Raw genomic sequence first — 26332 nt, forward strand, 5'->3', positions numbered from 1 at the left:
CATCCATTTTAAATAGATGTAAGAAACGCACACACACACACACACACACATATTCTCTCTCTCTCTCTCTCTCTCTCTCTTTCTCACAGACACACACATTCTCTTTCTCTCTCTCTCTCTCTCTCTCACACACACACACACACACACACACACATACAGTGAAAGGCAGGAAGCGCCACCCCCCTTCAGTCAGGCATGACAGGAGGACGTGTCAATCACTTGGGCTGTAGAGCAGTTTGATGCAGTCTGGCCCTACATGAGCTTGTCACGGGCTGATGGACATGTGCACTTTCCCACCTTGTAGGGGGTCACAAAGTGGCTGAGAGAGCAGCAAATACACACACACACACACACACACACACATACACACGTTTCTCAGTTCAGATTTATGCATACAATATTAATGATTTTTTTCCACTGGAGAGTCTGAAAAATAAGGAGTTTCCTGGCTAACTTCCTCTTTTTGAGCACCATCCTGCTGTCCTGGCGTTTAGAGATGCGTCTCTTTACCTCAAATCTTGTGTTTTTGTCTTAAAAAAACATAATCATATACAAGGTTTTTAAGCCCAATTAAAAACTAATGTGACAATTTCACAGTACAACAGGCAATTAGAAATTATCATGCTTACTGAGGCAATCTAATGTCTCTAAATTAGCTAGACAGTTCTGCAGATTGCTTCATAGTTTGTAAACAGGTATCAAGAAGATTAAAAAAACCCTGCCATCTTAATTATGCATTCTCCAGATCGGTTGAATAGGCTATGTTAATTTGGTTTACCGAGTAAAAGGTATAACAGGCTGTTTTACATGTTGCATCGTTGTTGTACAATAGAGTTGACCATATTGAAATTCTGGCTTGAATGATAAATACCTTGAAAGTAAATGAATAATACAAAGTAAGAGAAGGCTTTTCTCTGTGTCTCACCTTCAAAGATCTTAGCGTTTAACAGTTGTAACAGAATGCTGCAGAGTTTGTCTCGTCTCTCCTCCTCCACATCCCGCATTTTTTTTTTTTTTTTATGTATAATTAGTGATGTGTGTCAATATTGTGCCCCATAGTAACCATATGGTTAGCCCGGGCAGACAGGCAATTGTTTGGTGCTGTGAAATATTGTGTAACCCTGTGAGTTGTGGAGCCAGTGGAAACAGGAACTGTTGCTCAGACTGACAGTTACATTGTCTGCATGAATGGGGGAAACTTCTGAGGAAAAGACACAAGTGGACCCAGACAGAATGTCCTGACCCTGGAGAGAAAGGCCAATTTGACATGGTATAGGGTCGTCCGTTTCTTCCCACCTCCTAGCATTAACCATTAGGCCTAGGACATAGGAGGAAGCATACTGGACCCAGAGAGGTTTTTCAACTGTGAAAAAAAGAGCTTCTTTATTTCCTATTGTTTCCTCTGCATTATTCAGCCTTAATGAATCATTAAGCTACTATTGAACACCCCATCGTTCGAGCACATTTAGTACAAAAAGATGAGAATGGACTAGAGAGGGGAGTCTAATAAACAAACGCTGGAAGCAAAGTCAACAAAAAAAAGTGAAGGAATTTAAAAATGATCATTTCTCCTTTTAACCTTTTTTATCCTGGGGCAGTACAATAAAAAAAAAAATCTAAGCCTTGAAATATTCCACTTATATATAAGAATATTGCAGTGAGGTAAAGACAGATCTAAAATTTCCAAACTGTTTCTATTCAATGGTCTTTTTCTTTGCGTGCAAATGTTTTCCCACTCTTTACTGTAGTTCACATGTTAATAGCCAGCATTCTAGTTATTTGACTGTTGTATCACTGTCAAAAAGCATTATATCCATCTCTCAGTCAAGACACATCCTTCAGAGTATTGTTTGATCGCACTGATTTTTTATGCCATTATAAAAACAGTGCTTGTGTGCATTTTCTGATTAGTAGTCATTTCTTTCCCTATTGCTATTACCTTTAATCATCCTTTAACCAGCAATTAGTATTCTCTTAGCAATAATCTGCTTTGTTCCCAAAGAAAGAGGAACTAAAATGATGCCCAGCCTGCCTTTATCTTAAAAGTAAAGCGGAACAATTAAAGCCCATGTCCCTTTGCACAGCGTTTGATCTGACACAAAGCTCACTCTCCCTCTCTGTTTTTTTTCCTTTGGGGAGGGGAATGTAACATGAAGGATAGTGATGGACCTCAAGCCAGGCGGTAACAGGCATGAGGCGGCTCTTGTTTTTGCTCAATCGGAGGCATTCTGCATCACTGTTTGGACTATGGGCATGATTTATTTGTCTACACTGACCCGCGTCCCCTGCTTAATTACCCTGGGACAATCTCAGACAGAGCCTCTTGACACTGGCAGAAAGCCCAGCCACTTTGGCTCTTGGGACCAACTGTTGACCTGATGGCCAGGGAGGGGGTGATGGGTAAGGAGGGGACGATGGGTCACTGATATGTTCAGCATTCTGAAACTTGGCTCTCCGCAGTGTCCGGAGCCGTTGGCCTGCGGCCTCCCATTGCCCTAACGAGGCATTAAAATGGGGCTGAGAGAGGCAAAAGCAATGGTGCTCTCAAGAAACCTTAGATCATTGTAAATCATTGACTGCGAACAGCCAGTGTATGCCATTACCTCAGCGACGTTCCACATCAACCGCCCACTACCACCATCGTCCACATTAATCCATAACGATGACCAGCGAAGAGCTTTGAACTCTCAGAGACTGAGTTTAAAAAAAAAAAATCAACTGAGTTCCATCCAAGGAAAGTAAACGGAAATTCATTTCGCATGTGAACATGGAGAGATCATTAAGATGTCTCATTTGCAGGGGATGTCATACAACTGCACAATGTGAGCTAAAGCAAACTAATTACCGGGAAAGTTGTATCTGGAAAGTAAAGTAAACATTTAAAAACACAGCATGAGACTCCTGACTACATTTAAGGTGTTTTCTCTTCTCTCATCTAGCTGTATTTTTTATATGCTTTGGCAATAGTGAGATTTCTATATAAATATGCATATAAAATGAAATCAAAACAGTGGGTTGGACTGAAATTAAAAAAAAAAACATCTAAGATCATCACAATGGATGTAGGCAGAGAATAAGTTTTAAACTTATAATCTGCATATTTTTCTAAAATTTCTAAAAAAAAAAAAATGCAACTTCTATATAATTGGTAGAATGTGCATAGTATGACGAATATTATATATTAAAAATATATTGTATTATACATGTATTTTAATTTTTAAATATTTATTTTATTTAATTAATTCTACATTATAATTCCTTTAGTACATCCCTGTATTCAATTTCTTTACATTACTCCTTTGAAAAAAACTTAATATTTTTATAGCATATATATATATAGCATAAAGGAAATAACCAAACATTTACTGATTTACTTTTTTAGGATTGATGTAAGTATGTCTACACTTTTCAGAATTACATTGAAGACACATGTCACTTCATGATACTTCTTCCTGTGAGAATTAGAACAGAGTGGTGCTCGAGTTCCTTTCTCGAGTACGCTCCATAAACTGGTCAAGGGCCATTGAGTGATACCCCGATTCTGTTCTGATGTGAACAAAGCCCAGGGCTCGACTGCTGGACCAAGGCCCCTATGGCGCCACACACCCCCATCCACACACCGGCCCCTTCATGCACACACACCCCTTTACACACAGTTACCTAGGAACCTGTGCCTGTGGGGCTGAGTAATGCTCCTGTAGACAGCAGAAGTGTGGAGAGAGTGATGGGATGTCCCACAGGCCGCGCTTCTGTCCTTTGCTCTCAAACACGCCCCCTCTTTCCTTTTCCGCTCACTAGCGCCTGCAGGAGGAAGCACTCAATACTGCATCCACCTTGTCTCTAGTGACTAGATGAGTGTACATGTAAAAGTACACAAGTGAATAGATAATAACAAAGCAAAAACAAGTAAAGCTCATACTTCCTCAATCCTATTTTAAACACAACACTGACATACAGCATATTCTAAAACCTACAACTATAACACACACACACACACACACACACTAACCGCCCCCTCCTCCTTCATACCGAGCATAAGGAGCCCGCTGGGCAGAAGCGCCACTCTCTCTCCAGGGGAAGGCAGCCCTCTGCACGGGGGCCTCTTTGTGATGCGGCCCCTGGCCCCTGGCCTTGAGAAGTGGCTTGCTTCACTCTGCACGCCTCTGCTCTCTACCCCATGTCTGCACTTCCCTTTGTCTCCTCTGAAAGCTGGAAGGCTCACTGAAAAATATGAGAGCATGTTGCTTCAGTGTTACCGAGACACCATGTGATTTAAGTGCAAGTTCATCAGGGGACAACTGCTGAGGTCTGAGCCTCCTGAGTTTACAGAACTGGAAATGAAAGCACTTTCCCAAGAGGACAGAGTACACGAAGTTCTCTCCAAGATTAAAGGCATGCAGGTGTAATGGCGTAAAGACGTAATGGCAGGTAATGGTAAATATATCAGAACATATCAGAACACTCATTGATTAATGTGATGTTTTTCGTCCCTTGGCTTGGCACATGACAAAGGTTTGATTTTACAATAAATATTTAATAAGGTAAGAGAAAGGTATCCATATTTATTGATCAGTGTTTCTGTTTTACAGCAAGATAATTAACATTAATGCTATACAATATAATGTTTTGCACATTTGATCGTAATGTGCTGAAAACAGCAGTATTAATTTAATCCATTTAATGTAAACGCAAGGACTTACATTTAGAATATCACAGGAGCTATTTGTGGGACTGTTGCTCTGAGTCACGCCCAGAAACAACCACTTCCTTATTAACTCGAGTAATTCTCACGAGCTTTCTCCAGTCAGCACAGGTTTAACCCGAAACCACCCACTGCCCTCATTTCATGCACTGTAGCTCGTGTATTTTTATGATCTTTAACATTTTTCCTTCCAGAAGAGAGAAGCGAGAGACCAATAAAATGGCAGCATTAAACAAACTTAAGTGAAGTTCCAAAACTTACACAACTTGTAAAGACACAAAGTGTATGCTGATGCCTGAAAATAAAAACACATGTTTTTACTTATTACAGCAAGTTTAGCAAACTTTTTCCTCGTTTTTCCTCGTGACTTGCTGCATCATCTCCTGTCTCAAATTAAAATCTAAAAGGTTCAGCATGTGCTCACATTAACTCAGATAAAACTAATGTAATGACTACATGACTCCAAATGATTCCAGCAAAACCTTGTTTCATTTTCTGATCACCAAACTGGTTTAAATATTAAAAGCATTTAATGCAGTACTATGGCATCATAATGTTTTATTTAAATTTTGTCTTTTGTTTATGTCAGAAAAACATACCAGCCAATTTTCTTAAAAAGCTTTACTTACTAACTAATGCAACAAAATTGAATAATTAAGAACTAAAAATCACATAACATTAACAAATAATGGCCAAAACCATGTATCATGTCCTCAGGAGGTTCCTGCCTCGCATTCCTGGACTCCTTTAACACTTCTTCCATTATTTTAAATCCCAATACTACTTCATCCTTTACTCTTTTCACTACTTATCTCTCTGTTCATTTTTTTGTTTTTACATATACTCTGCCTTTGCCTTTTTTTGAGGGGAAATATATTAGCATACATATTATACTGCATGCAGAAAATAATCATGTTAATAGGCTAATCAAGTACCAATGTTTGTTAAAACTATAAACTGGGGTCAGAAATTGTGAAAAGGCTTTCGCTCTATAAAATATAAACAGTTACCATTTAGTTTCTCCATTAATTACAATTACAATTAATTACAAGGAATGTAATATTGTTTCACTTTTTTTCGCCCTCAGGGGATTGTACCTTGTGTCTACAAAAGAAATCATATGGCATTAAATCATATGGCTTATTTGTGTACATGTCAGTGTATTGCTACATAAAGCCATAATCGCTTTTTAGGATGTTTTTTTTAACCCCAGTTGAAATTTTCTTAAATATACTCAACTAAATAATTGTATTAATTTCATCTGGGGTTGTTCTTATACTCTAAAATGTAATTATGGCCTTATGTAGCTTTTTACATATTGATATAATGTCCATGTTGCTGTAGTAAATTAAGTTCGTAAACGCATGTATTCCTATTTTATGAATTAAAATAAACCTGCCATTTAACTATTTAACTACTTTTTGTTGAACTTATGTATTTTACTTAAGTCGCCATTCTTCCCTTAATCTAAATATATTGCTCTATGAATTATTTTTTCTTTTAGTGTACCTTAATTATTGATCTAAACATGAACATAAAAATTTGAATTAAATTAAAATTAAAATTTAACACATTTCTCAAAGTGTATCTATTACTGTTACAAATTGAGTAACCTTGTGAATTTTACCCAATATTACACACTTCACACGAGAACTCATTCATGTATATAAAGTTTATATGATTTATTATTTTTTTTTATGATTTACAGCTGGAGAAGTCATTTTTACAGTGCATTTGACATGTGCTGTCTCAAGTCAAAACTTAATATTTAGCAATCTTTGCATATCTCTAAATGTTAAATGCATCCATGCCATGATGAAATGTAATCACTGTAAAGTCCTCTACCAGTTTTGTGGTGAGATTGAAGTTACATAGTTTCACAAAAGGACTGTTCAGACCTGTAGAGATTATGCCTTACACCTTAAAAAATTAATATACAATGTTTGTTTTGATAAAAGATTGCAGACATATTGCAAAAGGCTTTTAATGACATAAAATGAAGATTTAGTGGATACCACAGATCCCTGACCAAGGCAATGATGGCCCCTTGTCATCTTGTAACATTAGTCTTACCATTAACTTTAAAAGTGAGAAGTGTATGTTTTCTCTGCCTCACGTTTTTATGGTAGAACAAGCAGCATCTACCACATACCATGCTTGATGCAGCATTGTATTAATTTCTTCTATACATATTTTTCTTTTACAAAAAGAAACTGCACAGTGGACAGTGACTCTCCTGTTTTGGCACTGTTTTGTGGGATGTACAAAATGGGATGTACTGAAGTGATATACTGACTTGCTTTCGATTTTTCCTTATTTTTATGTTGAAGTAATGTCACATGTCCATTGCACTTGGCATTTTTTCCACTTTAAGGACTGTATATATATATATATATATATATATATATATATATATATATATACATATGGATTTTTATCCATGTTATGTATGTATATATATATATATATATATATATATATATATATATATATATATATATATATATATATATATATATATATATATATATACATAACATGGATAAAAATCCATATATACACATAAATCCATCAGCAGTCTAGGAAATGAATTCAGTATAGACATGAGAGTTTTAAATCTTTGCTGCCATCTAGTGTCATGTGTTGCTTGTTTGCTGTGACATTTTTTTTTTAGCACATTTAACTATATTTTCACAGGTAGTCAATATAAAAACCTTATTACTACCTACATTACTAGGAAATGGTGTTTGCATGGTGGACTGGCATCACATCCAGGGTACATTGCCCCCTTGTGTCCAGTGTTCCTGGGATAAGCTCTTTACCCTGCCCAGGGTAAAGTAGTTATTTAAGAGTTATACCTACCTAAATACCTGCATGTCTGTGTGGTGACGTATGACGCAGTATTTGCTATCAATTTCAGCCATCATTCATTAGAACCTTCTTGCTGAGAGGTGTTTTGAATGACTATTCTTTTGTTTGTTGGTTTGTTCGTTCATTCATTCATTATATATGGCCTTTCTAACACTCAAGATTGCTTTACAAAGTATGTAACATATATAATATGTAAAAAAACAAAACAAAACAAAACAAAACAAAACACTGCCACCACACCATTGTACAGTCCTGACAGATGAATTGTTTTCAGTGAAGCCTGTTTTGGGAGTGAAGACGTTTTCTGAGAGGACCAGCACATTTGATTGTAACACTCAGGACCCAGGAGAAGAGTGAGGCTTCATTTGTGGAGGTTTATTACAACAGAGCAAAGCCCACAATCCAAAATACACAATCCAATAATCCAGGCCAAAGGAGTCAAAACACAGAGAAGACAAAACACAGTCCAAAGGGCAAATCCAAAGAGTAAAGCAGGGCAAAGGTCTAGAAGCATGGCTAGGCAAACACTGGAATAAGGCCCAGAACTTATGCATATGAAATGAGGCAAGACTTTGTTGTGTAGGTGTGTGAACAGTCCTTATATACTCTGAGAATACGAAGTGTTAGAATTTAGGCAAGGGGGACCTCTGCTGGCATGAAGGAGACATGACCTGAACTTATGTTAGACTGAGAAACAGCAAGAAGATCCTCAGGGTCAGATGAACCGCCCTCAATTCCAGCTGGTTGATGTGTTCTCAGTGAATCTAGCGTCATGCTAATGAACTGTGTGAGCTCTTTAGTGTAAGACAGCTTTTCTCTTAGCTGACCATGAGTGTCACAATGTGAAAGAGGAGGTGGATGTGTTCTGGATGGCCTGCTCCTTATTGGCGGCACACAGCGGACAGTTTGAAAATGGCAGTATCCTAATGCCAATCACCACCAGAGGAGAGAAGGCCACCTATTTGCATATTCAAAAGACCCATGGTGCTATGGAGAGGCCAAAAGGTAGGCAAATCTTAAAAACTATCTGTGTTATGGGGCAATGGGAACATGAAAATAACTATTGCGCAGGTCCATGAACAAGAACCAGTCCTATAGCTGAACAGCCACAGATCTAACAGTTTTGAACTGCGGGGTCTAACCTTTTCTATATCACCTCTCTTCAAGATGGAACAAACCTGTTGAGTTAATGTTCTCAGCTGTAACATGGCCCAGTGCCAGCCCCTGCCCTTCATAAGTGTGCTCTGTAAGGGTTTAGGACCATACCTGAAGTGAGAGATGAGGATGCTTAAATGCTTAGCAAAAGTCTGAAGTTTAAAGTAGTGTGAGGCAGGCGGGCACTTCATGTGTTGGAAGCTGTGATCGGATTGTGGTGTCCTAAAGACTCCACTCGAATGGACAGTTTGCACCTTCCTAACTTTTGACATCAGGCCCAAAGAGTGTTAAGGTAGGTTCCTCAAGGCTGATTTGCATATATCTGGATTGTGGATTGCAAAAACCACATCTACTGATGCAAAAAAAAACCCAAACAAGCAAACAAAAAAACAAACTACCACAGAGTCACCGAAATCCTTGGCCAAGATCTGGAATGAGGTGTAAGTCTTCCTTTACATGGGAGTAGACGAGAGAGACGATTGGGGGAAAATGGCAGTTTAATTTGTGGGTAGAGGGTCCACATGTGACTTTTTTGCAAGTCTAAGTCTTTTTGAGCTGCAAGTTCGAGTCAAGTCTTTGGTCCTGCACTTTATCCAACACTCATATTGTTTTATTTTTTAGCTTTAGCTAACATTTTATTGTTTTATTTCACATAAGTAAAACTATATAAAATCTATGGAATGAAATCAGAGTCAACAGTACCCAAGCCTGAATTTGATAACTGATATTTGATAATGCTTGAAAAAAAAAGGTGTGTAATATAATGTTAGTGAAAATTTTCAAAGTAAATCTTAGGATATTTGAATATATTAGTTCTGATTTCAACTTTGAAATTTAGGTCTTGAAAATTTGGGTTCAAAAAAATTCAGGTGAAAAAAAAAATCAGGTTGTAAAATTCAGGATGTGAACTTCAGAGAAAACAGCTGGGAGCAAAAACAGCAAAAAAGTCATGATCTAAATGAACTCAAGACCTCAGAGCTGGATTTCCTCTGATCTGTTGAATATTAACAAAAATATTTTTACCTGTGAATTTTATATCATAACTATTAATAATATTTCTAGCATTATTATAATACTTATACTCAGATGAAATAAGCCCATACTGTAAAAAATGTGAAAATGTAAAAAATACCCTTTGCACCAAAATAAAACAAAATGTTATTAGTAAGAACTGAATTTCTTGCTTGTAAATTTTAGTTTCGAGCATTTTTTCTAGTCAGCAAGTTCCCAGGTTTCAGTCTTATTTCCTCATTTCCAGAATTTGACCTGAAATTATTGTAATAATAATAATTCTCAACACCAAATAGTTCAGTAAAGAGCAGAATGCCAGAAAACTACCTATGGATAGATTCCTCACTGTTATTTGACTCATAATTGGTTTCATCTGAAACCAATTAAAATAAGAGTGGAAAGTACATGCCATAAATAAGTTTGAAGAAAACAAAACTAAATGATTTTTACTCCTTAGCTTTTCTCAATCTGGAGCTGGCACAAAGAGGTGCAGCTTTTTTTCCCTTATTGCAGTAAAAGATATCCAGTATTTGTGAGATTCATGGAATTAAACCGTTTTTTTTTTTTTTTTTTTTTTTTTTTTAAATCATACACTAAATCCCAGAAGGCTTTTGGTAGCATTTTAGATATGGAACTATCTGAATGATCATTACAGCAATAGATTCGAATATATTAACAGTTTAAAAGCCCATGTGCTGATACAGTATGAAGGACACCCAAACGTTTTTCAAATTATGAAGCTTCTTAGATTAAACCATGCTGTTATCCCAGTAAGGTGCATGCCAGAGAAATCTTATAAATGCTTATTAACTCTTTTTAATGTTTAATGTTTTCTGAGATAACTGACTCAGTGACTAATTATTCATATGAATGTATTTGCATGTATTTGAATGTATTATTCACTGAATCTATTCAAAGGGCACATGTAGCCTATGTAGTATAGACATATGTAATGGCTCATATTCATGTTTATTTATGGTAGTTTGTAGGGCTGTAGGACTCAAGTCCCGTCTTCAGACATTATCTGTATTGATTTGGACTTGTCTTGGCATTATTGGCATTTGTACTTGGACTTATCTCAGTCTTGGGCATTGGTCTCACTAAATATGGCCTTGGTCATGAAGAAGAGTTTGTAAAAGTAATGTTTGTGTTGTCTTTTCTTTTGGATTCGCAAAGTCTCACAAGAAGTAATTACTTCTTCTAGGAAACATAGACTAATCATTGGCGCAATGCACGACTGAAGTAAAGGCTTGGCCTCAAAAAGAGTTTGATGGTTTTCAGTCTCAATCTTGACTCAGCCTTGCTTTCATATGGAGTCTTGCCTTGACCTCAACTCGCTTAAGACTTGGTCTTGACTCTATCTCGTCTAGTCCCAGTTTTGGACTTGGCTTGGACTTGATTATGGTCGCCTTGTCTACAGCCCTAGTTTGTTTTGATAGCCTTTAAAAGGAGGACAGTGTTGAATTGGAACCTAATCGTATAATCAAAACTCAGGAAACATTAAAAGTTAGGAACTAATTTGATGTTAAGAATAGTGACAACACAGTGGTGCAAAGGGTAGCATTGCTGCCTCACAGCTCCAGGGTTTCTGGTTCGAACATTAGCAATGGTTACGGTCTGTGTAGTTTATCATCTTCTCCTCACTTTCATATGGGCTTCCTCCAGGTTCTTTGGTCTCCTTCTACTGCCAGTCTACCATGGAGGTGGCCTGGCTATACGAAATTGTCCCTATGTGTGAATGAGTGTATGCATAGTAAACTGTGATGGACTGGTGTCCCATTCAGGATGTATTCCCAATAACTCCCAGTGTTCCCAGGATTGGCTCCAGAATCACTAGCCTACAATAGCCCTAACACAAAGATCCTGGATAGCCAGTGCACACACTGTATTAGAAGGCTTGTTCACAGCTAGAACTAGTTTCACTTTGATTCAGTCACCCTTGAAAGGAATAACAAAAAGCACCTGTAGGTTTTAGACCCCTTGGGATTGCCCAGGGCCATGGGCAGCAAAACAGTTATTCTGGTACAGGACCCTTGTTGTACTTATCCCAGAACAGAAACATGAACAGTGAACAGTTTAAGGTGTATAGACAGAGGGAAATTCGGTATAACCATAATATTACTTTGATTGCAAAGATCTGACAGTTTGCATATCTATCTTGGGTATTTGTCTATATTCCACAATGCCGATGATATAATATTTGGGGGGTTTCTTTTTAAGTTCCTCTCCAATAAGAAGTGAAATGCAGCAACGTGCATAATACTTACAAATAGTTAATGTGACAGCTGGGGTGGGATTAATTGTTACCTTTTTATTAGGAAATCCAGCAAAATTCCCCTGTAAGTATTCCTCCAAACTCTATGTGATATCTGTTTGAAGAAATGTAATAGAATTCAGTACAAACACCACCAATCTTCTAAGGCATGTAAGGAACAGCAGACTTACATGATGATATACTCTTGTTTTACATTGTGTTTTATTCCTTATTTAACACCATTCTTGTAACTTGCTGCTACTTGGCAGTGATTACCAGCCATATTTCCTGTATTTCGTTTTTCCAGTTCTCTGTTTCACACTGCCCCAAGTCATATTTCCTAGTAGTAGTTCTTGTTTTCTTATGGTTCTTGTCCCCTCTGTGGATTTTGATGGTAATCGTTGGAAATACCTGAACAAGAAACGCAGAAAATGCAAAGGGGAAATTATTTCCTAACTCCTTGAATGTGTTTCCTGCTGTTTCCCATACATTTTATGAGAATTGGTTAATTTTAGTGGATGCATTATCTTTCAGAATCACTTTTGCAGGTGAATTGCAAAAAAAAAAAAAAAAAAAAAAAAAAAAAAAAAAAAAAAAAAAATTCATACAATTTAGCATTCAAGCCTTTTCTTTTAAACACTTCTCTACTACAGGAAAAAAAAAAAAAAAACAAGACCAAATTTCCCAGAATGACAGCATCATCAATGAAGGTAAGGATTCATTTTCACTTGTTACACACACAGCTTTCTGAAATGCAATCCAGAGGTGGAAAAAGTACAGTCCTTAAGAAAGTATGGGTACTGTGTCAGAATTGAAAGCAGGAGTATGGAGGCAAAAATCTACACGAGTCAAAGCCAAAAAGTACCCAAATTTACGTAATCATACTCATGTATTAAAGAGTGAAACGTAATTGAAAAGTAAATATTTTTAACTGATGAAATAAGCTGACCACAAGTTCACCATGCCCATCCCTGCATTGTTAGCTAGTTCGCTAAGCAGTTAGTCATAAGGGAAAATACGGCTAACTCAAACAAACCTAGCATTTCGCCTTGCTAATGTTTAATAATCCTTTTGGAATGAGTGCTAAGACACATTAGCAACAAAATAAATAAACAAATAAATTCAACTTATCTATCTAATTCAACAAGCAAATTACATAATTATCTAAGTAATTAAACAAGCTAATGAACAAAATTGAACTAGCTAGCTAATTTAACTAGCTAATTTACAAACCTTTACTAGCTACTTTAACTAGCTACATTATCCAAAAAAAAAAAAAAAAAAAAAAAAAAAACTAGCTTTAATTTACCAAGTTAACTTTTCCTCCTTTTTTTTTTTTTTTTAAATTTGATTTGATGGCGAATTTTAAAGGCTGTTATGAAAAGATAATATCTTACTAAGAAAAATAAAAGAAAAACTAGTGGGGGAAGAAAAGAAAAATCTCATGGTTGAGATGTATTGAGTACTTTTGAAGGGTAAAATGAAAATACAAGGAGTACATTTTTTGTTATTATCAATAATTATTATTATTATTGAAAATTTACCCGAGTAACAGCACAAGTATTCAAGTATTTCAATAATACTTCTTCCAGAATAGTACTAATGTACAGTAAGTACAATTACTCAAGTATTTTTCAGCTTAGCATTTGTTTCAGCTCATGACCAGCAGTAGGAATTTTGATAATATTCATATTCATTAGTAATAGTGTGTTCTGAATTCTTGGAGATTTTTTTTAATCACTGTTATTTTACAACTAGGCAATGTAATAATAACTTTTGTAATAATAATAATAATAATAATAATAATAATAATAATACTTATAATAATAATAATAATAATAATAATAATAATAATTATTATTATTATTATTACAAAAGTTATTATAATAAATCATCAACTATTAGGAGCTGATCATTTTTAATGTCATTATGGACCTTTAAGAGCATTAATCCCTGCAGTGAGGGTTAAAAAAGGCAGTTTTTCGAGTGTCCACTAGATGGTGCATAAGTTCTTTTTGATTCCCAGTACAGCAGTAAATGGTTTAATTTCCATGAATAAATTTTGTAAACCACTGTTTCCAAAATTCCAAAACAGGAGATCCGGTGTCTCTGACCAACCCTGTGTAACATCCTTTTGTTATACCTTGGCTAATAATCTAGTCTTTAATGAGCTGGATTTCCTGTTAGGCCTAATGAAAAACAGCTACTAACATACCAGTAACATACTAAGTACAAATATCCAGCCACTACATTATTTATCATAAATGAACCTGTTATCATTTCAATCTAACCATAAGGAGAAAATAATAGAAAAGGCTAGGCTGTGGAAAAACTTTTCTGCACCTCATAATGTTTTCTTTTCATGTCTGTCTGAGAATAACTCTGGGGAAGTTCCCTTTGACTAAAGTGAATGAAAAAAAAGTTTTAGGTGATTAATGTGAATCATAGGTAGGGTTATATCCATTATGAGTGTTACGTGGTACATTACAGGAGGCTATATGGCATAAGAATATGAGAGATGTCCATGAAGACCCTTATTAAAAAGGATTTTGGCAAAAGATACAGGACAGTGACTGCTTCATAGATGCCCGTGTGTGAAGACTGAAACTGGATGGTATGTACATGTAGATTTCCACACACACACACACACACAAAATCATAGCAGAAAAGTACACATGCAGAAGCAGAGTGGAGGATTGTGTAAAGCTTTAGTACAACAAAACTTATGCAAAAGGACGTTTTATAATGAAACTCTAGCCTAGCACAAATGGTGGGAACAGATGTGATATTCTCATTAAATTTACAGATATTCAGATCGCAGGCTTATGTTTTCATGACCATAATACAAAGCCTGTAGGTGTTTGTAAATGGTAGAGTAGGAAATTTGCCTAAATGCTTATAATATCAAAAGTCAAAAAAGTCCATCTGTCGATTTCTTGAGACAATGAAATGTTCTTACAGTAATTTTTCCAGAGGAGTATAAAGAGATGGACTTTCCTATGAAAATAGGAAATAGATTAGAATTGTTTTCAATGAAAGTGAAGCTTATGATTTACACAACTGCCTAACCCATTATAGCACCATCAATACAATCAATCAGTAAGACTGCGGTTCTAACAGGGCTTTATGGTTGTTTTCCTCTCACAATCATTTGTGCATAAGTAAAAAAGATTAGAACATAATATTAAGATATTTTTGTATTGCATGGTGTGATAGTTTATAACATTGAGCCTCAAATAGGGTCTAGGGACCCCCAAGGACCTGTGAAGCATAGCCACGGGGTCCATGATTTTGTTACAAACTTGGTGTAAATCACAATCCACTCTTACTGAGTTCTTTTTAGTCTGTTTAACTGGTCCCTTGAATTGAATGTATTCTATCCAAACCTTAACAACTCATAAACAAGTCGGCCTATATATATATATATATATATATATATATATATATATATATATATATATATATATATATATATATATATATATGTATGTGTGTGTGTGTGTGTGTGTATGTATATATATATACACAATCAGCTTGGATCTGTAATGTGTCCTCCAGGTGGAAAGTTCAGGAGTAGATGGCTCTATGTTTCCAATAAATTAAGTGTTAAAGTACACTTTTGTAAATGTTCATGAAACCTGTAGTGAGAGTAGTACTGGAATTTATTTTACAGGTAAATGGGTCCCTGACAACAAAAGGTTTGAGAACCCCTGGTTTATATCTCACCATTATGATCTTGAACAATTACACTACAGTCAGTCAATAAATATCATTTTCTGCCCGTCACTGGACAAAAGGATCTTTGATAATCGGGTAAAAATATAAAACTGCTAGGACTTGTTGACTAACAGCTCGTTGAACAACACCTGTGAGCTCAGAGCACCAAGCTACAATACAAGATGCTTTAAACCATAAGCCTGTGTGTGTGTGTTCGGGGGGGGATTTCACGCACGCATTCTTGTGATTGGAGTGTATGATTAATCCCTCGTATCGTGTATGCTTTGAAATATTACATTTAAAAAGCGAAACTGGGATAACAATAGTAATAGGACACGCCCACAGACGTCGACCAGCGTGGCTAAGTTAGCGGCGTCATCGCGTCACTGATTCGAACGCAACGTCATCACGCCAGAATGAATGCCGTACGGGTTTGAGCTGAAGTAATTCGTTTTATGATAGGTTGTGAAAGTGGAAAGTACCTCCTCGGAAATCCCCTTTGGTATTTCCTTATTGACATCAATTCGATGTCGTTTTCGACTAGCTTAAGTCCTACACTGTGTTTTTTTGAACGCGTAGAATGTGCGCTTGGTGAACGAGGCTGCGTTGGTTGGGTTTGAAGGCGCCATGGACTGCTAGGCTTCTCGGGGTTACACTGATTCCAGCAGCAGCAGCAGCAGCAGGCGGCGGAGGACCGGAGCATCTTATGGGCTTTGTTGGTGGATACCGACATATTGAACAGGTAACAGTTGTGCGCGTTCAGGCGTCGCGCGCTCCCCTCGCGCTCTTTTGTGTGCTGAATGACACAGGACAAAATGGGGTTCATTACAAACGCGTCTTTAAACGACAGCTCAGTCTGGCAGGTTGTGGTTGTCTGAATGAATGCCACGGTTTTGACAGCCATTGTTTGCGAAAATGTCCCTTAGTCCGAATTACTGGAAGCATCAAGCGAGGCAAAGGCCTTCATTATTTTACGTCTGGTGGTGAATGTGGGCTCATTTTAGTGTGTGACAGCGTTGCATTGTCTCTGACGGCTTTATCGGATGAATTACGTAATTGGAGCGTCAGGCGGCTCGAGCGCAAAGCCGCATCGGCCCTCTCTCTCTCTCTCTCTCTCTCTCTCTATTGTGCCTGTGTGTGAGCTCTGACAGACAACACTCCCCCGCGTGTGTTTTTATTGTCTCTTTAACGGTATTCTGGTGAATTTGTCTCTTCACCCTCACACTACAGGGTGTTCTGTAGGAGATCCTACTGGAGCAAGTTGTCCTCACACTACCTCAGACAAGTCAGGCCTAAATGGTGCTCTTGCAAGTTAGTCTTCCCAATTCCAGTCCACATCTGCCAGGTCTCATGACTTGTCCTTGTCCTCATGCCTGATGATCTTACCCTTGAGATACTTATTGCAAGGAAATCACTTTGCCAGCTCATTCACATGATACAGTGCTAGTATCCTGTAATAAGTTTGGTCTATAGAATTATGGTAGAATAATTATTATAAGGATGGTACCCAGTTTGTAACAGTGGGCCTTTGTCATCTCTTCCAAGTTCAGGATGCACCACAAGTAATGATTGGTCAAACACATTGGCCAGCCCATATTAAAACAAAACCTTTGTTTCAATGCCTTGTTTTTTTTTTGGTCTTTTTCCCACAGAGCTAAACTGGTTTTCCGCTCCTTTCCCAAGAGAACACAATGTCACAGGGCCAAAACTTCCTGCCCAAGTTCCTGTTTGTGAGTAACCTCCTGAAGGCCATGAAGATCCGAGAGCGCGTGCCCCATGATGTCGTAAAGCCGTCAGCCAGTAGCGGTCTGCTTCACCATCTTCGTGGCATGCACCGCTACACACTGGAAATGATCCGGATGAGCCAGTTCCCACAGGCCTTCCGTGAGATCATCCAGTCGGCCATCTTGGACCGGGCTATGCAGACCTCACTGGAGCAGGAGAAGAGGCTCAACTGGTGCCGTGAGGTCAAGAAGCTGGTGCCACTCCGGACAAATGGTAACACTTTCCCTTTAGTTCACCTCAAAGCTTGGGTTAGCCTTAAATGATTCCTTTTGTTTTACAGTGATTGTTTAATTTCCTTTACAGATACGGTTTGTCTCTAAAAGAGACCGACCGATGATTTTAAAAAGGCCAAATGACAATTTTAATGACTTCCTTCTACAAAGAATTGATTTCTAGATCATGTAGAAGTTTTATCAAAATAGCAGGATGTGATGTTGGCCTTATATTTTTTTGATGGACAGATAAGGCCTAACTGTTGACCATTACATGCTTTTTTTTTTCCCCTGGTCATCTGCATTTTAAGTTCTATCTGAGATGAATGATGTTCAGTTCAGGACTGAATAGTTGAAGCTTTCAATGGAAACACTCTGAATCTCTGGTAAGAATTGGGGCAAGATCAAAGAGTTAATAGTCATGGAAAGCTGCCGTTCTTCTGCTGCATGAGCATATCAGAACTGACGGGAAAATCCTAAACTGTCACAGTGACGTCCCCCTGCCATCCCTCTTCATTCTTTCATGAGATTTGATCTAGGGGTCTTTCCTGATTCATCATTCATAGTGAGGTCTTTATGAGCTGAACATGTCCACTGTTAACCCAAGGTCAGGCTACATGGCTGACTCTGGTTAAGTAATGCTTCAACCCCAGTCTTTGGAGTTCTGGACTTTTCCTCCAGTGTGTTGTCTTGTCATTTTATATTAACACCGCCTGAACAAAATGCATCAGGAAAACATGTGTATTAACAAATGTAGCAAATCTATTTTCATCATCTTTCTCAGAATCTTATATTAGTATTGGCATTGTGGATCCGTTTACACTTCCTTTACTTTTTGGCTGTTTTTGTGCTTCCTTCATAGTTGTTTAGTTTAGATTAGTTGACATTTATGATATGGTTTATGGTTGTTGAGATATATCCTTCACATTGTAGTGTACTTACTACCAGAGAGATTTGGACTCAACACAGCCTTTGCATTAATTAATCCAGGATATGAATGTGTTAGATTTGAAGGTTCTGCTCTGCAACTGGCTGCTTATTAGTAAAATTAATCCCATCAGGTGACACTGGGACAAGGGCAAGGACAGCAGGACAGTCCATGCTAGTGGCTACAAAGCTGACTCATTTTATTTGGTGTCCATATTCAGCTGAAGCTGAAATAGTGATCCATGCTGATAAGGATGTGGTCTGGGTATTTCCAAAATGTCCACTCCATGTGTTTCATATCAGTTTTCCCTTTTCATTAGGCGTCATTCATTCATTTAGTTGGTGCATAACCATGTATGGGTAGTTTTTTGGGGGGAATTGGATGTAGTGATCATTCTGGCAATGTGACTACCATCGTAAAGAGAAGATATTTCTTAACGCTGAGTAACACATTGGTGTCATTGGTAATGTAAAATCTTTACATTGAGTGGCTAGTCATGTACAACATGTCTCAAACTGAGAGGAAAGGTTTTGCCCTTGAGCTGTAGTAATACGGTATTCTGAAATATTCTAAAATTAGAAAAGAAAAAAAAGAGGCAGTTTCTCAACATGCCTTATTTGGGTGGAACACTTCTGTGAAGATACTGTATGTTTTAATGAGACCCATTACACCTTAGTTTATAATAAACTTTTAACCATTTAACAACTAAAACTGAGCTGTTTTGAAAGAAAAAAAAAACGGTGCTTGGATCACTAGTTTGGCCAGAAAACCCTCTACTTTGTTCCTTGCTTGAGTTGGACGTATGTACAGACTCCATCATGGATTTGAAAAGAACCCAAGGAGACTCCTATTGTGATGTTGGATGTTTAGCGAGCAGACAGACATTCCTATTGAATGAAGTCCCTCCCCTTTGGAAAGTCCAGCCACTCTGCTGTCTCAAGAGCTGAGCAGGGGAAGAAAAGCTGCAGTGCCGGCCTCGCGGCACTTAATCAGAGCAAATCGCTTGCAGGGGAATTTCCTCGCTGTTGTGTTATAGCCTTGTTTTAGAACAGCTTGTTACTGGGACCCACACCAGTTGCACAACCTCGAAAAAACCCAGAGGCCTTCAGTGGAATCTAGTTCTGCTAATAGGAGAGTAATATAATGCATCTTTGAAATAATTAAACTGGAAAGTGTGAAGGTTTAACAGTTTAAAAAGGTTTAACGATCCCCAACAAATTAACTTGTAATATGATTCTTAACTAATTGTGTATCAGTGTTTTATTGATGTCTGTGAACTTTTGTTTTTAGCAAATCCAGTGCCAGGCCTAACAACTTGTAAAATGCAATACGCTAGTGGTCTATGGATTATACATACCTTTTCTTCTGTAGGTGCTATGACAAGTGTCATTTCTGTACTTTTTAAGATTTCTGTAAGGCTTATTTCCTCTTTTAAAAGATATATGGCCGTCTGTAATAGATACCTCTTAACTGTTCTAGCAGCATGTTGGAAATTCCCCAGTTCTTTTTTTTTTTTTTTTTTTTTTTGTCACGCTGCCTGACTAAACACCTAACCATATCTCTTCTGGCACCAAAATTCTTTTTTAGCAGCGAAGCCCAAAGCACACAGATATCTGCTATACCCCATATAACTAATTTGTCTGGTGCTTTTTACATCTCAGAACATATTTGCTTCTCTCTTGGCTTTTAGCCTTTGGGGTTTTTTTTTTTTTTTTTTTTGTTAAAGGAAAAAAATACCCTTTTGAGCTTGTGGAGGCGGCCTAGAAAAGAGAGCATTCAAACCGGAACTGCAAGTCAGTCTGCAGCACACACACTCAACTCTGCCCTTTTTGCTCCCTTTGATTCTTGTCAGATCAAACTTGAAGAGTTTATTGTGTTTTGTGCAGTTCTGATGGAAGGGTGAGAATTCTGAAATGTGTAATGATTTTTTTTTTTTTTTTTTTTTTTTTTTTTTTTTTTTTTTTTTTTTTTAAATGAAGATTTATACCAGTGCCAAAGGCCTAATAAGCAGTCTTAAAAACTGCATGCTTAAAGGCATCATTGCATTTGTAAAGTTCAGTGTTTGTGTTTAAAGTCTCATCAACCCACGCTTATACTTCAGACGAAGCATTCAAGTCATGCTCTTCATTTGTTTTGTCTAGGTGATGGGAATTGCCTGCTCCATGCAGCTTCACAGTACATGCTGGGTGTGCAGGACACAGACCTGGTCCTGCGTAAGGCCCTTTACGCCGTGCTCAAAGAGACAGACATCAGTAATTTCAGGGCACGCTTTCAAACAGAGCTGCTACACTCCCAGGAGTTCACCCAGACTGGTCTGCGCTACAGCACCAAGGTGACTGCATACATACACACCTTGCCAAATGCCAAGCCACCGAAATGTAACAGTGGACAAAATGGAGGCCTGTGTTTTGTCCTCGAGACCCAGTGATATTAAACATGTGTGCCTACATACTGTTAAAATGTGAAAGAGAAAACATTTGGTTCTTACCTACTTGATTTATCAAAGTAGATGAAAAACCAAAACTACAGTTTGTCTACATGCTCATGAGTGCAGTGTGATTTTTGCATGGTAAATTTTAGTCAAGGCATGCCTGGGGTTTCAGATTACTACAGCAGTGGAACTGTGGGTCATGAGAAATTTTTATCCCTTTTGTTTTTCAGAACTGGGAAGAGGAATGGGAGAAGATAGTTGATATGGCGTCTCCTGTGGCCAGCAGCAATGGCCTACAGTTTGACTCCCTGGAAGACATCCATATCTTTGTGCTGTCAAATATCCTGCGCAGGCCAATTATTGTAATTGCAGGTGTGGTTATTATCTCTAGAGAATTTGGTGCTTTCATATCATTTCATTAATTTGCCCCTAACACCTGTCCTTGCTCAGCTTGTATACAGTAACTTGAACTCATTTTTTTGTATCCACAGATCAAGTGCTGAGGAGTATGAAGTCTGGCTCCTCTTTTTCACCCCTCAATGTAGGAGGCATTTACCTGCCTCTTCACTGGCCTCCAGGAGAGTGCTACAAGTATCCCATAGTGCTCGGCTATGACTCGCAACACTTTGCCCCCCTAATCACAATCAAAGACAGCGGCCCAGGTACGGCCCACACTTGGTTAACCTATTTTCTTTACTATATCAAATGTTTCTTCTCTGTTTTAAATGTTTTTGTTAATTATATCCTGTTCTCTTTCAGAGTTTCGGGCCCTACCATTGATCAATCCAGGAAGGGGAGGCTTTGAGGAGCTGCGCATCCACTTCTTGACAGAGAAGGAGCAGCAGCAGAAGGAACGGCTGCTAAATGAATATCTGATGCTCATGGAGATCCCTGTCATTGGCCTGGGTTATGACCCCACGCAGATTATCCGGGCAGCCCGGTACGAACCACATTAGCAGCACCATCTAATGATTCCATTAGACTTGTAGATTTTGAGGCAACACAAGATGTAACCTGCAGCTGAGGTTCTGTGCTAGTGACTGGAAGGTTGTGAGTTTAAATCTGCTGAAATGTAGAACAAGGCCTTTAGGCCTCACATGAAAATTCAAGATGCAAAAGTTTATAATTTATTGATAAAACATATATTTTGTTTAATTTGTTTGGTACCTGGGTAGTGTCCTCTTAACTATACATCACAATTTGCCTGCTGCTGACTTGATGGTCTAATAAGACTGTACCTCATTTCCCCATCAGCCTCGATGAGGGCAATCTGCCTGAGGACATGAACCTGATGGAAGACTACCTGCAGCTGGTGAATCATGAGTACAAGCGGTGGCAGGAGGACAAAGATGCACTGTGGGCACCCACATCACAGCAGGCACCTCCACCTTTCTCTGTCTCACAGTTGTCACTGATAGAGATCCGCTGTGCTACGCCACGCTGCACCTTCTACGTCTCAGTGGACACACAGCCGCACTGTCACCAGTGCTTTGAAAAGCGGCGTGCCAGTGGTAAGCACGAGGCCGTTGCCAGCCGTCCCAATCGGACCAACCATGCCAACGCGCCATCTGAGCCAACGATCCCGAGTCCACGCTCAGCACCACCGACTGCACCCAGCCTGAGCCTGTACAGTGAGACACATGCCATGAAGTGCAAGACACCCGGCTGTCTGTTCACACTCAGTGTAGAGCATGATGGCTTGTGCGAACGATGCTTCAATGCCCGTCAGGTGGGTAACGGGCAACCCCAGGGCCCTGCCCATGGCTGGGGACACGCTCAGTGGGGACCGAGCACCCGGGAGCGAGAAAAAGATAGAGAAAGAGATACAGAGCACTGCAGCGCATGTCGGCAGGAGGCCTTTCGGACATTCAATGGCCTTTGTCCACCCTGCATGCAGAGGAGTGCTGTTGCCCAGCAGCAGGAGCCCAGAATGGACATGCCAGCATGGGTGCCATCCAGGGAGCCAGAGCGCCCTGGTACCACTGGGCACACGTGGCACACACCGACAGCGCACCAGTGCAAACGCTCGGGCTGCCAGTTCTTCGGCACACCCGAGAAGTTAGGATTCTGTACCATTTGTTATGTGGACTATCAGACGAATCACCGTAAGTGGGAAAAACCAATCAACACACATGTGACTAACAGTAAATGAAAGCTAGTCGAGCTTCTCAGGCTCTGCTGTCTTTGAGAGATAACAAATCTTAAATCTAATCACATAATCATACCACTGGTGCCTAAGAAGTTCTTTTAGTTTCACTCCAAAGTTAAGTGTGTTTTTGAAAAGACATTAGGCATCATTGTGATCACAGCACCCCTAGTTAACAAATACACTATAACAGAGTATTTGTGGCAAACACACAACTGCGTGAGAATAATTATGTCGTGGTGGTGTTCTTAATGCAGAGGCAGCTCCAGCTGTGGTGCAGCCCAGAAATACATCGGAGGCAGGTTTTCAGAACGTGCGGTGTCGTGGGCAGGGCTGTGGTGCCGTGGGCAAAGCCATGCTTGAGGGCTACTGCAACAAGTGCTATGTGAAGGAGCAGAGCGCCAGACTGACTGAAGCTGCTAGCAGAGGCTCCACTTCTCCTCCAGTCTTGGTGAGTTGCTCTGCTCTGTGTCACTCCTCACTGACTGTTTGTAATGAAGTATTTACACCAAGCAGTGTTAATTCAAAAACAGTGTTTTATCTGTCTGCTCGATGTGTCCAAATCATAATAAAACCTTTTTATTTATTTATTTGGTTGGTTTTGCTTACTTGCTTATTTACGCATTTATCCTTTGCTATCAGCGAGCGCCCAAATCACGTCCAACGGCGACACTCAGCCAAGCTCAGTGCCGGCGCAGCGGCTGTAAGAACGTATCACCTGGCTGCACGGACTTGTGCCCGGACTGCCTGAACCGTGGCGGGCAGCGTGAGGGCCGTCGTGCCCACGCACCCAAAGAGAAGAGCAAGCAGCGTTGTCGGACACAAGGCTGCGATCATTATGCCAACCAGGAAAAACAAGGCTACTGCAATGAGTGTGACCACTTCAAGCAGATATACCGGGGCTGACGCTACCAGTTTCCTTTTCCAAAGAGGGGACTAGAATCTTTGCACGCTGATGTGTGTGAATCCTCTCCTACACGGAATCCCACAGCTAACTGAGCCACCTGTTTTTGGGTGCCAGCAGTGGTGTAACACTGGCGATTTACCTCTCATGCAAAGTTTTGATCATTTTTATATGTGAATAAGACAGAGATGGGGCTGTTGATATAAAGAAACTGATGATACACTGGCATCCAGTTGCATACATCTGTGCTATCTGTGATTTATATCAAACAGGGTAATAAGATTGTAAACAGTTTGTACATTGCTGACAAAATTTTGGGGTTGGGGGGGAAGCATCTTAAAAAAAGATTTATTTCCAATTGTGAGCTAAAAACAGTGAAATTTGACCAAAGTAACTTGCCGAATAATTATGACCAAGTTGATGTGCATTGCCGCTGCAGACTGCAGTAAGCCTGTGGGGCCTGTAAGAAATACAGGAGACGCAGCTACAGGGTTTCAGAGGCCTCAGAAAACCAGTTTATTTCTTACAATGTAGGTTAAGTGCCAATGAGTGTTTGCAAAGCAGAGCTCCAGTTTTATTTTCTGCTGCACCATTTGATGTCTGCTGCCAAAATGGACCTGTTGCCTTTGAGATTTTTATTTATTTATTTATTTTTGTTATTTGTCATTGCTCACTTTTTGTGGCCTGCTCGTGCTTGAAATGATTACTCACCTGATTTCGCCTTGCTGGACTTCGTTTGGTCTGTTTATGTTTACTAGCTATGGCACTAGGTGATGTTGGATACATTCTAACATTTTCCCGTAGCTAAAAAAAGAAATTCCGAAGTGCAATAAAAACAGGTTCTCCATCACATCTTAACAAACAACACGTGAACACTCGCTGGTGAAGAGAATTGCCACATCAAAGAAATAGCAACAAGTGTCAACAAGGAAGAACCGTGCATGCCGTGACAGGATAGACTCCTTTATTTAAAAAAAAACAAACAAAACCACACAAATCCGAAAGTAAACACACCCGTGTGTTGTGTACATCCTCTTTTAGAATTGTGAGTACCCAGTTTTATCTGCTTTTTTCCTACAAGGGAGCTTCCTTCCCTTTACTTCTGACTTTACTTCTGCTACATTCACATGATGCCTCTATTGCATACATTCGGTATGCAAAAACATGTCCATTTGACTATTGCCCCCAATGCTTGCGTGGAGATGAACATGGAAAAAGTTGCTGGCTAGTTTGGCAACAGTGAGAAACGAGCACGTGCATAAGACATTTCCATTCTGACAGCTAATACAGTGTTGACATACAAGAACTAGAAATACGCAGGCCCCACATGCAGACATGTGCTTTAGTCAAAAGACGCATTTGAGAACAATTCAGTCCTATCATTAGTAGAAATTAAGGGTGTTGGTTCTTCAACTACTGAATCTGAATTCAGTTCAGATCACCAATTTGCACAGAACGTAATAAGCTGCTCTGGAATTAGTTGAGGTATTTCTGACTTACTTCTGACATAGTTACATTCCAACTGTAGACCTAGTTAAAAAAAAATACCATTTTTTTTTCTTTGTGGGTAGGGGGGATGTGTTTGGTATTTATTCACAATAAACATTATCTGTATTGTGTTACAATAATTATTTATATGTTGTTCTGGAATAAATTATTTTTAATAGGAAAAGTTAAATTGGCTTGGTGTCTTTTTTTTTTTTTTTTTTGAAAGATAGGAAGAATGAGTCCCAAATGACTCCTCAGTCTCACACTCTGTACATGTGCACCAAATTTGGTCATGACTCCTACACCCTGTGTAGTGCACTACATATATAATTGGGAAATATTTGGTCTACAACCTTTGGCAGTCCATTATCGGTCAGCTGAAAATCAGTCATTTACAATGAGGTGAGAACTATGATAAAGTCTATAAAGAAGTGATACTCATGAATAGGTTTCGCTATTAAGTTTACAGTAAAGTGTACAGAAGTGTCATAACCACTGACGGTAATGTGCTATAATGTTATAGATATTGTGTAAACCACCGGTACAGAAAGGCAGAGGAAGTCGACACATAGTTGAAGTTGAAACACAGGAACTATGCCATTTGTCTCAGGAAGTTTTGTGACCACGAATTACAACACGTCATTTGTGAGTTGTTTTTTTTTTTTCTCTCCCTCTCTGTCTCTGGCATTTTTGTCGGTAATTTTTTTTGTCACTCTTTCGAATAATTC

At 38.8% G+C, this 26332-nt stretch overlaps 1 protein-coding gene across 2 annotated transcripts; it reads left to right on the forward strand.

Moving 5' to 3' along the window:
* Positions 1–14485: 14485 nt before the first annotated feature.
* Positions 14486–25794, forward strand: tnfaip3 (tumor necrosis factor, alpha-induced protein 3). 2 transcript variants are annotated; one of them, XM_026939414.3, is made up of 9 exons: positions 14486–14607; positions 17363–17708; positions 20777–20967; positions 21297–21438; positions 21558–21728; positions 21826–22006; positions 22321–23171; positions 23470–23663; positions 23855–25794. In XM_026939414.3, the coding sequence occupies exons 2-9, from the start codon at positions 17402–17404 to the stop codon at positions 24116–24118; spliced, it is 2301 nt and encodes a 766-aa protein (XP_026795215.1). In that variant the 5' UTR covers positions 14486–14607; positions 17363–17401; the 3' UTR covers positions 24119–25794. The 2 variants fall into 2 exon arrangements, with proteins under 2 accessions (XP_026795215.1, XP_026795214.1); XM_026939413.3 differs by lacking the exon at positions 14486–14607 and adding an exon at positions 16101–16452.
* Positions 25795–26332: the final 538 nt, after the last annotated feature.

Source organism: Pangasianodon hypophthalmus, chromosome 3 (assembly GCF_027358585.1).
Source record: "Pangasianodon hypophthalmus isolate fPanHyp1 chromosome 3, fPanHyp1.pri, whole genome shotgun sequence".
Lineage (NCBI taxonomy): Eukaryota > Metazoa > Chordata > Actinopteri > Siluriformes > Pangasiidae > Pangasianodon > Pangasianodon hypophthalmus.